The 12,633-nt window shown below is 62.6% G+C and overlaps 1 protein-coding gene across 1 annotated transcript; it reads left to right on the forward strand.

The window, feature by feature from the left end:
• The first annotated feature begins 507 nt into the window (after window positions 1-507).
• LOC125079272 (USP6 N-terminal-like protein) lies at window positions 508-8,218 on the forward strand. Its single transcript, XM_047692771.1, has 13 exons — window positions 508-573; window positions 1,152-1,237; window positions 2,414-2,453; window positions 2,757-2,837; window positions 3,173-3,280; window positions 3,667-3,776; window positions 4,442-4,490; window positions 4,855-4,975; window positions 5,647-5,741; window positions 5,966-6,031; window positions 6,564-6,663; window positions 6,949-7,101; window positions 7,402-8,218. The coding sequence occupies exons 1-13, from the start codon at window positions 508-510 to the stop codon at window positions 8,181-8,183; spliced, it is 1,857 nt and encodes a 618-aa protein (XP_047548727.1). The 3' UTR covers window positions 8,184-8,218.
• Window positions 8,219-12,633: the final 4,415 nt, after the last annotated feature.

Here is a 12,633-nt window from a genome sequence, read left to right on the forward strand (position 1 = left end):
CTGGCGAGCCCATTCAGACTCTTGCTGGCATGTGTTCATGTGGGGGACATCCCGCTCACCGGCTTTTCCCTGTTGTCGAGTGAGCTTGTCACATCTCAGAGTCACCTTCGTTCCCCCAAACCCTCAGGGACCCTCGCTGGCCGGCCATTCCATCCAGCCCCGGGCTGCCGGCCCCAGGCTCGGGGACAACATCCCAGGCATCAGGTCAGCATTTCCCAGAGACACTCGGACCACCGTGTACTCCAGGGTATGGGGTCCAGGGACTGTGCCCTCAGTGTCACCACGTGCTGGGGATGGTGGCTGGGAAGGGAGTCTGGAGGTGGGAGTGCCCCGGGGAGGCAGTGCCCACGTGGGATCTGTCGACCCAGCAGGGCCCTTGGAGCCCCAGGGTTCTCTCCACTCTGGGCTCAGACAGACTGGGGCTCTGCCCGCTGGGAGGACACACGCCTTGGTTCCCTGGAGGTTCTCATGCAGGGTCCCCTCGGGATGTTTTTGGTTGGCAGCAGCATGAACCAGGACCTGGAGACCCAGATGGCCTTGGAACGGGCCCACATCCTAGCCAGTTACACCCAGGTGAGGCACAGAGGGGGCCCATCGACTCGACGGACCCTCATTACAGAGCTGGGGCCCAGAGTCAAGGATGGGCCCGTTCAGCCCAGACAAGGACCAGAGTCCTCGGGAACAAGGGCGACGCAGGGGAAGGTCCCAGGCATGGGACGCAGCGGAGGGACCATCGGGGATCCTAGGTGTCCATCGTCGAAGAGTTCTAGGCAGGGATCATAGGCAGCAGGAGCTGGGAGGCCCAAGCTGGGATCCCAGACAGCGGGAGCTCAGGAGATCCAGGTGGGGTCCTAGGCGTGTAGGCGCAGGTCGGGCCCAAAGGGGGACTTGAGCAGCGAGAGCACGTATGCCCCAGGCAGGGATCAGAGCCCCAGTCCCGCAGAGGAGACCAAAGGGGGGCATGGCTGATAGACCCAGGCGCCACTGTCATCCTGCTCCCAGAGCCGACAGGGCCTGCCTCTCGTGCTGTCCCTTTTCCGAGGGTCCTGGGCTCCCTGGGGATGTAGGGTCGAGAGGAGCCATTCTGCTCCCTCCTTTCCCCCTGCCCCTGGCTCGGACGGGACCCCCACCACGGACCCTCTCTGTTTCAGGCACGCCCAGCGGGGTCTCCAGGGGACACCCGGGAAGATGCTGAGCTCTCGCTGTGCAGGCTCACGGACCATCACGGCTTCCTGCAGTGAGTCCCGGGGCCCTCCTCCGTCCGGCTCAGGGGGGGGATTGCATTGACAGGAACTTATCTCTCTGGAGGCAGGACCCATGTCCCCAGCTCAGGGCCTCCTCCCCTGGAGCCCTCTGAGGGCCAGATCTGCTCTGGCTGGAGCTGAGCGCCCCGGGAGGCAGACCGAGATCGTGGCAGGAATGGAGTTTAGCCTTGGGCCGGGCCCCTGGGCACCCCAAAGAGGAGCCTCCACGCCTGTTTCAGGCAGGCCCGTGGCCTGCCTCCTGCATTCTGTCTGTGCGCCCAGTCAGTTCGCTGGGACTGCAGAAGGTGAAGGGCTCTGGACGGTGGCGTCCTTTCCGTGGGATGGTGGTGTGGTCTGGGGCGAGGGCCGAGGGGTACCCTCGGTGACACCCCCAGGCCAGGCCCGCCACAGCTCCCCAAGGCTTCTGGGGGATGGCAGGATGACGCCAGGAGCAAGGCCAGCTCAGGGAGGGGTGAGGGGCAGCAGAGGGAGGGGTCGACCCACCTGTGTAGAGGGCAGGAAGAGGGACAGGTGGCTGACCTGGAGGGGGGAACCTGGGAAGGGGACGGCGCAGTGGCCTTGCTAGGAGGGAAGGGGAGGCTGTTAGGCCAAGGGGCCTCGCCAGACCTCAGCGGGGCCGGAACTCCGTGCTCGGTCGCCGCGCTACTCCCAGGTCCTCAGACCCTGCTCGCCGCCCAGTGACCAGTGGCCGTGGAGAGGGGTGGGAGGGCGGGTCGTGCTCGTGGCTCTGACAAGACAAGGGGCCAGAGCGGCAGAAGTGACCAGCAAGAGGGGTGGAGTCAAGGGACAGCAGGGTGCTGGACACAGTGAGGGGGAGGCAGGCTAGACACTGGGCAGGCAGGCCCCGTGAGCCCACAGTGTCCTCAGACTGAGGGTCAAAGGGGCCACTCAGGCGGCAGTGAAAGGTCTAGGAGTGGCCCATCCCTCTTTAGGAGCAGGTCCCTCCAGGGGGACCGCTGAGGGACCCCAGCCCAGCCCACCTGGCAGCAACCACCTTCTCACGGCCCAGGCGGGATGCAGCTGCCCTCGCCTGAGCCACAGGCAGCTGGCAGCTCCGGCCCTCTCTGGGGTCAGGCCTCCCTTCCCGGGTCTTGGGGTCTGTGGGGCCGGGGCCTGGTCCTCAGGGCTCTGTTTCTCTTGCCTTCCAGGGAGAAGGAGCTGCCCGGCCTCAGCCCACGAGAGGCCAAGGTACAAGCCTGTCCTGGGGCACGGGCAGGACGCGGTGGGTGGGCATGGGGCCAGGGACGGCCGACCCAGTCCCCAAAGCTGGCCCCAGGGCTAGGTCACCAAAGCCCCTGTCCCAGGAATCCGCACGTGGCCAGGAACGCGCCTGAGTCCCGGAGACGCGATCAGCGGGAGCGGCCCTTTACCTCTCAGGCCCCTCTCAGTCTGTTCCCAGCACAGTCCCGGCCCCAGGGCTTCTGGACGCTGCCCATGGGCCGGTCTCCCGCTCCGCGTGGCTTATCCGCTGCCCCCCTTCTCCTGTTCCAGCAACATCGCCAGGAGACCCGCAGGGCCGACAAGTGGGTGAAGATGCTGAGAAACTGGGACCACTACGGGCCCAGCGAGAAGGTGGGTGCCGCACGCCCGCACACGGCATCTGTCCCATGGGGGTGGGGGTCAATCCCCCTGCTTCCCCCGGACCCCAACCCCACGGGAGTGCCCCTGTCTGGGGAGAGTCTGCTGGCAGAGCCCCAGCCTCCCCACTTCCAAGCGGGCAGCAGAGGAAGCGACGGGTCAGGGCCCAGTGCCCTCCTCCTCGTGGGAGACGGGGCCCAGCTCCGAGGAGACCCAGCCTCTCGGGGGACGCCACGGAGCCAAAGCCAAAAGCTTGCGGATGCCTCTTGCTCCCAGGCCTGGCAGGGCGGGCCTGGATCTGGGTCCCAGCACGGCCTTCTGTCCTGCAGATGCGTCGGCGCCTCTATAAAGGGGTCCCTCCCCAGGTGAGGGGTCAGGTGTGGGCCCTCCTGCTCGATATTGAAAACGTGAAGTCCAGCCACCAGGGGCTCTACGAGGTAAGCCCTTGCGCCCTCAGCAGAGGCGTGGCCCTGGGAGGAGGCCTTGGCAGGAGCCCAGGGCACCCCGCGGGGAGAGGCTAGTCAGGGCCCTGGCTGGAGCTCCGTCCTGGAGGACAGGGCTCCGTGCGGGGGAGGGGAAGACCCGCGGGCTGACCCTCGGGAGTGTCCTCGGCCCCCGGGCCTGCCGAGCACGATCCCTGACGCGGGCATCCCGGGCACGATGGGCTCCTGCGGGGGGCCCTGCCTCAGAGACCAGGGAAGGAAGGAGCTGTCCGCAGGACACGGTCCAGGGCGGCTCGGGATTCTCCCTGGCTCGGGGGAGTTGGTGGCCGTTGGGGCTCCGTGTGCTGATGCCGGCTCCTCCTCCCCGGTTCCGCCCCCAGAAAATGAAGGAGCGGGCCCAGGTCTTCTCTAAGGACATCCGGCAAATCGACCTGGACGTGAACCGCACCTTCAGGAACCATATCATGTTCCGGGACCGCTATGGCGTCGGGTGAGGCTGGGGGACCAGCGGGGCTCTGGGGCCACGGGAGTTCCTCGGGGGGTCAGGCGCGACCCAGGGGGCTTCTGGGTGGGGGATGCGGGGTCTCTGAGGAGAGGGGGAGGAATAGCAGCAAACATGGTCTCGGCCACATGGTGAACGTGGGTGGGAGGCCCCAGGGGTCCCTACCTAACCCCCGGGGCTGCCTCGATGGGGAGGGCACCGCGCCAGGGCCTGGCTGGGCAGCCATGTGAGCGGAACCCAAAGGTTGGCATGGAGCTGTACGAGGGCAGCCGGGCCAGAGGGTGGGGTCGTGGCAGGGGGCACAACGGGGAGCTGGGGGCCAGGCAGCACCGACTCGGCCCGGTGAGGACACACGTGGATAAACTAGGGGCACACGCTCAAGGGACAGCCCACTGGGTGTGTTTCTGCGAGGACTGGCATTGTATTTTCCACAGTAGACACAGTTTGTAAAGATAACCAGGACCGTGAACCCCCAAATGGCACGCGGCACCGCCCCCGGTCCCGTGCTCACCACCCTCATCCCCCGCCGCACGTGTCCCGCCCCGAGCCTCGCTGAAGACCGCGGGTCCCCTGGGGCGGCACTCTGTGCCTCGGGGGGCTCCCACGCGGCTTGGTCAGACAAGAGCCAGCCACCCTGCTCTCCCCGTTCCCAGGCAAAGAGCCCTCTTCCATGTGCTCCTGGCCTATTCGGTCTACAACCCGGTGAGTGTCCCTGCCGCCAGCCCTCCTGCCCTGCGGGTGCGCTTTGCTCCAGCATGCCTGAGCGGGCGGGACTCCTAGTTGGGACTCCAGTTCCCATGGCCCCAGAGACACAAGGGTGGGGCCCTGGACCCAAGGACTGAGGCCGGGCTGGGATGCAGACCTCAGTTCGGGGGAGGGACGGCCCCTGAGTCCTGGAGGGCTGAGTGCCGGGGGGCTCTGGCCTGCACCGCTGTGGTGCTAACGCTCGGGGCTGAGTCCTGAAGAGCCCGTGGGAGGATCGGGACCCGGGCGGGGAGGAGGGTTCCCCTTGTCCTGACCTCTCCCCAGCGAGGTGGCCCCATTCCATGGGGTCTGGCTCTTGCAGGAGGTGGGCTACTGTCAGGGGATGAGTGATATTGTGGCAATGCTGGTCATGTTCCTGGGTGAGGAGGACGCCTTCTGGGCCCTGGCGCAGCTGATGACCTTGGAGACCCACGCCATGCACGGTAGGGGGCCTGCAGGGCGCCTGGGCGGGACCTGGAACTCAGGACTCCTTCCCTGCAGGGCAGCCACCGCAGCGGGGCATGCCAGGACCCCAGGCAGCCCGCCTCCCCACGGGTAAAGGGCACGGCCTCCTCAGGGCGTCTGTAGCCATGGCCACTGACCCCATATTTGCAGAGGGTTCTCGCCTTCCCACGGGGCCTTAAGTCCCCTGTCTGGCAGCCGGCTTGCCCGCCCGGTCCCCCTGGGAGCCCACGGCCAGAGGAAGCCCGGGCGGTGCTATGGCCTGCTCCCTGGACCCTCAGCCCAGCACCCAAGCCCAGGCATTGGGCCCGCTCACCCGCTTCACTCTCCCCGTGGGAGGCTCGTCCTACCCCTCAGGGCTGGTGAGCCTCTTGCCCCTGCTGCCACCACCGCAGGAAGTGTGCTGGGTCCGACGGGCTTGGTGCTCAGCCCGGCCCCCCACTCAGCTGGGTCTCTGTGGGGAGGGACCTCTGGCCCGGCCCCCAGGCCTGGACGGCTCTGCTGCTGTCTCGGACGAGTGGGCGCAGCCAGGGCTGGGAGGGCTGTGGGCACACACTGCAGTCGGGGCGTGGGAGCGGAGCCCTCTGGCAGACTCATCCCCCACCTGGTGGGGGACAAGGCCCTGATGTGGGGGTGCCTGGGGCCTTCTCAGGGTTCTTCGCTCCGGGATTCCCAAAGCTGGCCCGTTTCCAGCGGCATCATGATGACATCGTGGAGAAGGAGCTCAAAGGCCTGAAGAAACACCTGGCGAGTCGACGCTCCCCGGGGGCCCTGTCCTCACGGCCCGGGGCAGGGGGAGGGGCCCGCAGAACCCTGCCCACGCTGCCCAGAGCCCGGTGTCGGGCTCTGTCTCCTGCTGGGCCCAGGGCACCCTGGGGGCTGAGTGGGGCCGCAGGGAGTGTGTCCACCTGGCCGCACGGGTGGCGTGCGGCCACCGGCTGGGACCCGAGCACCTTGTGTCCTTCCGCCAGGACGAGCAAGGGATGAGCGCGGGGCTGTACACCACCAAGTGGTTTCTCCAATGTTTCATCGGCCGGGTAAGGCCCCCAGGCAAACCTGGTCCCTGACCTGCTCCCGGCCCCGGGGCCCAGGGGAAGCCGGAGCTCAGCCTCATGCTACAGACCAGCCAGGCCCGACCCTGAAGGCCCTGAGCCTGAGGCTCGTGGTCCAGACCCGTCCTGCAGACTCGAACGGGGCCCCTTGAGGAGGTCCTAGGGGACTGGTGCTGTCGTCTCCACCTTCCCAGGGAAGGCCAGGTCAGCCTGGGAGCGGACGGGCCCTCGGCCCATTCTGCGGCCAGCCTGGAGTCCTGTCGGGGTGTGTGGGCACCGGGGGTGAGGCAGAGTCTGTGGCCCCCCATTCTGGGTGTCGTGCTGGCCATTCCCCTCCCGCCCAAGGTCGTCTGGAGCCCATCTTGCCCAGGAGGAAGACACCCACGGAACGGGTGGCAGAGCCACATCCGACCAGCCAGGGGGACGGCAGGGGCAGGGAAGAGGGGAGGCCTTCGCACAGTTTGGAGGACCCCTGGGCCCAACTGAGGCTGCTCCCCCCACACCCGCTCCCCCGCAGACCCCCTTCGCGCTCACCCTGAAGCTGTGGGACGCCTACATCCTGGATGGAGAGCGCGTCCTCACAGCTATGGCCTACACCGTCCTCAGGCTTCACCGCAGTAAGGGCCCCCTTGGAGCCCAGGGTTGTCTGATGCAGGTGTGGGGGGCCGGGGAGATGGCCCACTGCTCCCAGGAGCGAGGAGCAGGCAGGCCTTGGTGGAGGGACACAGGCCGGCCGGTGGCTTGGGGCCCCCCTGCAGAGGAGCAGCAGGCACGGACCCTGTCCTGCTCGGCTCTGCCGGGGGTGCTCCTGGGAACGGCGGGCCGCCCAACCGCTGTCCCCGGGCAGCATCCTGGGACGGTGGGGAGGCGCCCCTCTGCTCTGACTCACACCCATTGCCCAGAACGCCTCCTGAAGCTGCCCCTGGAAGGGCTGCAGGGCTTCCTTCAAGACACCCTGGCCCAGCCCTGGGCCCTGGAGGATGAGGCCGTCCTCAAACACCTTCGGGCCTCCATGGCCCATCTGCGACGGAGGAAGTGTGACCTGCCCCCGCCAGGTGGGCTCCGGTCCCCGTCCCCTCCCGCCTCGCCCTCCTGGGGCCGCTCCCAGTGGACCCAGTCCCCGGGGACCTTCCTCTGTGACTCTGTCCCTCTGCACTTCTGCTGCTACCTCGGGGAACCCAGGCCCGGCCCGGGCATCGGGGTGCCCCTGTGGGGGCGGGGCCTCCGCGGCCTGGATCAGGTGTGAGGGGCAGGCCAGGGTGGACACCCAGGGAGGCGGGAGCACACCCCGGGGGCCCAGGCAGCTGGGCACAAGCAGCCTGCTGGAGACGCTAACCCAGTCTGCCTCTCTGCAGCCGGCCCTGAGGAGTTCCCCAAGATGCCCCTGGGCCAGGAGCAGGTGTCCCCAGGCCCGACGGCCCTCCTCCCTTCTCCTACCCTGGAGACGCTCGCTGGAGCGGTCGGGCTGGCCTCCCCAGGACCAGCCACACACGCTGAGCAGCCGGGACCCCTTCTCCACCAGGCCGTGATGAAGGCCGAGCAGCCGCTGCGGGAGGGAAGGGCGCCGCAGCCCTTGGCTGCACCCCTGCGGCCCGGAGCCCCTGGGACCCCGGTTCTGTCGCGGCTGCCCCCGCAGCGATGCAGTTCCCTCCCCAACCTCCCAGGACACCAGGGGGGAGTGTGCGGGGGGCCTGTGGACATGCCCTTGAGGCCACAACCGTGGGCCCCTTTTCCTTCAGCCCTTGCTGGGGCCACCCCTATGGCCACACCCCACCCCAGGCCCCAAAACATCTCTGGGTCTCCTGGGACGAGGTCGTCCCAGCCCAGGAAGGAGGACGCTGGAGGGCCCAGGACACCCTTCCTGCCGTGGGGCCTCTGCAGCTCCTGGCCCTGTGTGGCCTTCGACCAGCCCAGCCGAGACCCGTGCGGGCCAGGGCAGAGCCCGCAGCCCCAAGGCCCTGCACATGCCGGGGCCCCTCTCACCGCCTCCTCGATGGGGAAAGTTGATTTCCCAAGGCCTCTGGAGAAGAGCTTGGGGGCCGAGAGGCTCTGGGCAGCCAGCACAGTGCCCTGCCTCCTCACTCTGGGCTTTGTAGAAGACGGCACCTCCGCCAGGAGGTACAAGTCACTGACCTAGAGGGACCTCCGCTGGCCTGAGCCCAGGCCCGGGGGCGCAGAGACGACACAAGCTCCCCCACCCCCACAACGACCAGAAGGAGAACCGATAGGTCCGAGGCCTCATGGCCTTGGGCACTCCTGAGTTCTGACCCAAAGCTGGTCAAGTCCACGAAGAACTCTCTGTGACCGCCTGGGGCCTGGGCAAGCCCCACGCGTGCACAACTGCCCCCTAGGGCAGCCCTGGCGACCAAAGGTCCCCCCAGCCTGGGCGCAGCAGGGACGGGCTGGTGGGCTCCGCCCTCCCCTCCCCCACAGGTGGAGGCAGGGTCCACCAGAGCTCGGGTCTCCAGCGGTCACCTGGCAGCCGTGGGGCAGTGGTCGAGGCCAGGCAGACATGTCGGGACCCTGTCCAGGAAGCCCGACGCTGCACCCCAGCTCAGGTCCGCGTCCTCAGCTCTTTTGCCTCTCAAGACCCAAATCTCGGGAAACGTGCCGACACCCGCAGTCAGCACAAGTGGAGGCGGCAAGTGGGCCACGCTACGCCCAGGCCTCCGTGGGATTCCCCCCTTCCCCTGAAGGAGAAGCAGGTCTCCGTCCCCAGGGGAAGGCTGGCACCCTTGGTTCTGAGACCCTGTAGACTGCTGACATTCAATAAAGTGTTGTCGTGGTCGAACGCAAAGCCGGCCTGTCCTGCGGTGCCCAGACTCTCTGCGAGACGCACCAGACAGACGCCCAGACAGAAGAGGGTGGCTCGGCCCAGGCCGCCTCCCCAGTCCCGCAGGGCTCCCCGCCGAGGGGCCTCCAGGCAGACAATGCTGAGGGACCCGGGGCCCCTCCCATCTCGGCCAGACGCCTGCGTCCAGACCCTGAAATAATGGACTGTGACCCAGCCTGTGCCCAAAGGGCCTGGACGGGGCTGGCAGCAGAGTGACACTCGGGTGCCGGTGGCCTCAGGTCACCTCAGTTTGTGCCAAGCTCATCGTCCTCCCCTGTGCCCACCCAGGCTCCCTCACAAGGGGTGCCGGGTCCTACTCACTCCACAGCCCCAGGCCTGTGCCCACCAGGCAGTTCAGTCCTCAGGAGGTGCCCGCCCCCCACCCCACAGGCCGGGACGGGTCCGGCTCCCAGCTTGAACACCCCGTGTCCCACTCCCGTCTGAACCCCCGACCTTGTCTCCACTAGCCCAGGAAAGGGGCAGGGCCAAGAAGGACCCACAGGGCTCTCTGGGGTCCTAGGGACCAGGGCCCCAAGGTCGCTGTTCCGTCTGCCTCAGAGCAGCTCTCTTCAGGGAGCTTCCCATCTCTCTCGAGCTGGGAAAGCCCAGACCCTGAGCCCCGGGCTTCTCTACCATTCCACTGTCCGGTGACACTTACACCGCTAGGTGCTGTTGGGTCCCGGGGGTCCTGGAGTGTCAGACAGGGTCCTGGAGCTGGCGTCAGAGCCAGTGTGGCTGCCCTGTGTGGGAGGAGAGGGGCAGGGAGCCCTGCTTGCTGGCAGGGTTCGGGCGGGACGGGGCCGGTCCCTGGCTCCCAGTGTGGTTTGGAGCTGGCTCACCTGGCCCTTCTGGTCAAGATCTCCATGTAGGGGACGCCACAGCTGTAGGTGAGGTCTTGTCCTGCCTGTAATTTTTTTTTTTTTTTTTTGATGGGGTCTTTGTACAGTTTGGGGTCAAGGTAATGCTGGCTTCGTAAGATGAGTTTGGAAGTTTTCCTTCCATTTCTATTTTTTGGAACACTTTCAGGAGAATAGGAATTCATTCTTCTTTTAATGTTTGGTAGAATTCCCCCGGGGAGTCGTCTGGCCCTGGGCTCCTGTTGGTTTGGAGATTTCAATCTCCTTACTGGTTATGGGTCTGTTCACGTTTTCTGTTTCTTCCTGGCTCTGCTGTGGTACTTTCTACGTCTCTAGGAATGCATCCATTTCTTCCAGCTTGTCTAATCGGTGGCGTAGATTTGCTCCCAATATATTCTTAGAATTGTTTGTATTTCTTTGGTGTGGGTTGTGATCTCTCCTCTTTCATTCATGATGTTATTAATTTGGGTCCTTTCTCTCTTCTTTTGGGTAAGTCTGGCAGGGGTTTATCAATCTTACGAATTCTTTCAAAGAACCAGCTCCTAGTTTTGTTGATTTGCTCTATTGCTTTTTTTTTTTTTTTTTTAGTTTCTATTTCGTGGATTTCTGCTCTGATCTTGATTATTTCTCTTCTCCTGCTGGGTTGAGGTTATCTTTTCTGTTCTTTCTCCAGCTCCTTTAGGTGTAGGGTTAGGTTGTGTATCGGGACCTTACCTGTTTCTTGAGAAAGGCTTATATTGCTATATACGATGCTCTCAGGACTGCCTTTGCTGTGTCCCAGTGATTTTAAACACTTGTGGCTTCATTTTCATTTGTTTCCATGAAATATCTAGTGTCTTTACGTTTCCGGTTGACTCATTCATTCTTACTAAAGGATGGGCTTTAGCCTCTACCATTTGAGTTCTTTCCAACGTTCCTCTTGTGGTTGAGATCTAGCTTCAGAACGTTACTGTCTAAAAATGTGCAAGGGATGACCCCAGTCTCTTGGTACTGGTTGAGACCTGGTTGGCGACCCAGGATGTGATCTATTCTGGAGAATGTTCCATGGGCACTAGAGAAGAATGTGGATGCTGTTGCTTTGGGATGGAATGGTGTGAATAGTTCTGTGATGTCCATCTGGTCCAGGGTGTCCTTTGACGCCTTTATTTCTTTGTTAATCTTTGGCTTAGATGATCTATCCATTTCCCGGAGAGGGGTGTTAAAGTCCGCTACTATTATCGTTTATTGTCGATATGTTTCTTTGATTTTGTTATTGATTGATGTATATATTGGCTGCTCCCATGTTAGGGGCACAGATATTGAAAATTGTGAGATCTTCTTGCTGGACAGACCCTTTGAGTATGATATAGTGTCCTTCCCTCATCTCTCGTTATAGTCTTTGGTTGAAAATCTAATTTATCTGACATAAGGATGGCCACTCCAGCTTTCTTTTGATGTCTATTAGCATGGTAAATTGTTTCCTACCCCCTCACTCTAAATCCGCAGGTGTCTTGGGGCCAAAAATGAGTTTCTTGCAGACAGCCTGTTGATGGGTCTTGTTTTTTTTAATCCGTTCTGATACCCTGTGTCTTTAGATTGGGGCCTTGAGCCCATTTACATTCAGGGTAACTATTGAGAGAGATGAATTTGGGGCCATTGGATTTCCTGTATGCTGACTCTTACTGTATATTGTCTCTGTTCCTTCCTGGTCTGTTAGATTTAGGTTCCGTCTTTGCTCAGAGGACCCGTTTCAATATTTCCTGTAGGGCTGGTTTGGTGTTTGCAAATTCATTTAGTTTTTGTTTGCCCTGGAAGCTTGTCATCTCTCCTTGTCCCACAGCCCATTCCATGTTAACATGGAATGTATTTTTACAAAATAGGTCCATTTGCTTTTCAGAGGGAGTTTGAGAGTGGTGCCTGGGTGGCTAAGTGGGTTGAGCATCTGCCTTCAGCTCAGGTCTTGATCCAGGGTTCCCTGCTCAGTGCAGGGCCTGCTTCTCCTCCTCCCTCTGCCGCAACTCCCGCTTGTTCTCTCTCTCTGTCAAAGAAATACAGAAAACCTTTTCAAAAATGAAAGGGAATTTAATGAGAAGAATGTCTCATTTTGCATCTTTGCAGATGTCTTCACTGCTTGGTGTAACTGGAGAGACCTTGGCGCTCACACCTGTGTCCATATTTGGGGGAGAGGGCTGGGTGGGTAGGGGTCGCCCCGTACCCCATATCCCTAGTTGTTGGGTTCCAAATAGAGATTGTCAACTGAGAACCGTGCAGCCCACCAGGGCGTGGGTGTGGCCACCAAGGGCGGGTGCGGATCACCGGGCTCCTCAGGCGCACCTGGACAGGTAGAGACCATGGGATCCCTTCCTGCCCTCTGTCCCTGAGCCGGGTGAAGAGGGCCCCAGTGCTGGCAGTGGAGACCGGGCATGGGGGTCTGACCTCGGGGGGAAGGGATGGTATTAGTCGTGTTCCCTAATTTGTATATTTCATGATGCTTTGACATCTTGGGGCCTTGCACACCTGGAGACGGTCTGTCCCTCCCTGGGATTATTCAGTTCCCAGAAGCAGAAAACAAGTAGCCTGCAACTCCCTGTGGTGATGCAAACCACCCACGTCTCTCATCTGCTTTCTTTCATGAAAGTCCTGTACTTTGGAACTCTCTCCCCCCTACCATGCTAGGGCTGGGTACCTGACTTCTGGGGACCAGGGGTATAGCCCTGAGATCACTGAAACGATTCATCTCATAGGATAACTCCCCTATCACCATCCAGACATCAAGGTCATGGAAGCTATATAAACACTACGAAGCTTTCCCAGAGTCGGACACAGAAGCCTTCCTCTTGTGTGATCGTGTCCGGATGAAATGTCCAAAACAGGCCGATCGATAGAGTCAGAAAGTAGATTCGTTGATGCTTGAGGCT

This window comes from Lutra lutra, chromosome 10 (genome assembly GCF_902655055.1).
Source record: "Lutra lutra chromosome 10, mLutLut1.2, whole genome shotgun sequence".
Taxonomy (NCBI): Eukaryota; Metazoa; Chordata; class Mammalia; order Carnivora; family Mustelidae; genus Lutra; species Lutra lutra.

What these genes read in the sequence shown, in the direction of transcription:
- LOC125079272 (XM_047692771.1), top strand. Translation starts at nt 508, where the DNA reads ATGAACCAGGACCTGGAGACCCAGATGGCCTTGGAACGGGCCCACATC. An exon ending in CGGGACCGCTATGGCGTCGG is followed by an intron (nt 3,777 to 4,441) that starts GTGAGGCTGGGG and finishes CCCCGTTCCCAG; the next exon opens with GCAAAGAGCCCTCTTCCATG. An exon ending in GTGTGACCTGCCCCCGCCAG is followed by an intron (nt 7,102 to 7,401) that starts GTGGGCTCCGGT and finishes GCCTCTCTGCAG; the next exon opens with CCGGCCCTGAGGAGTTCCCC.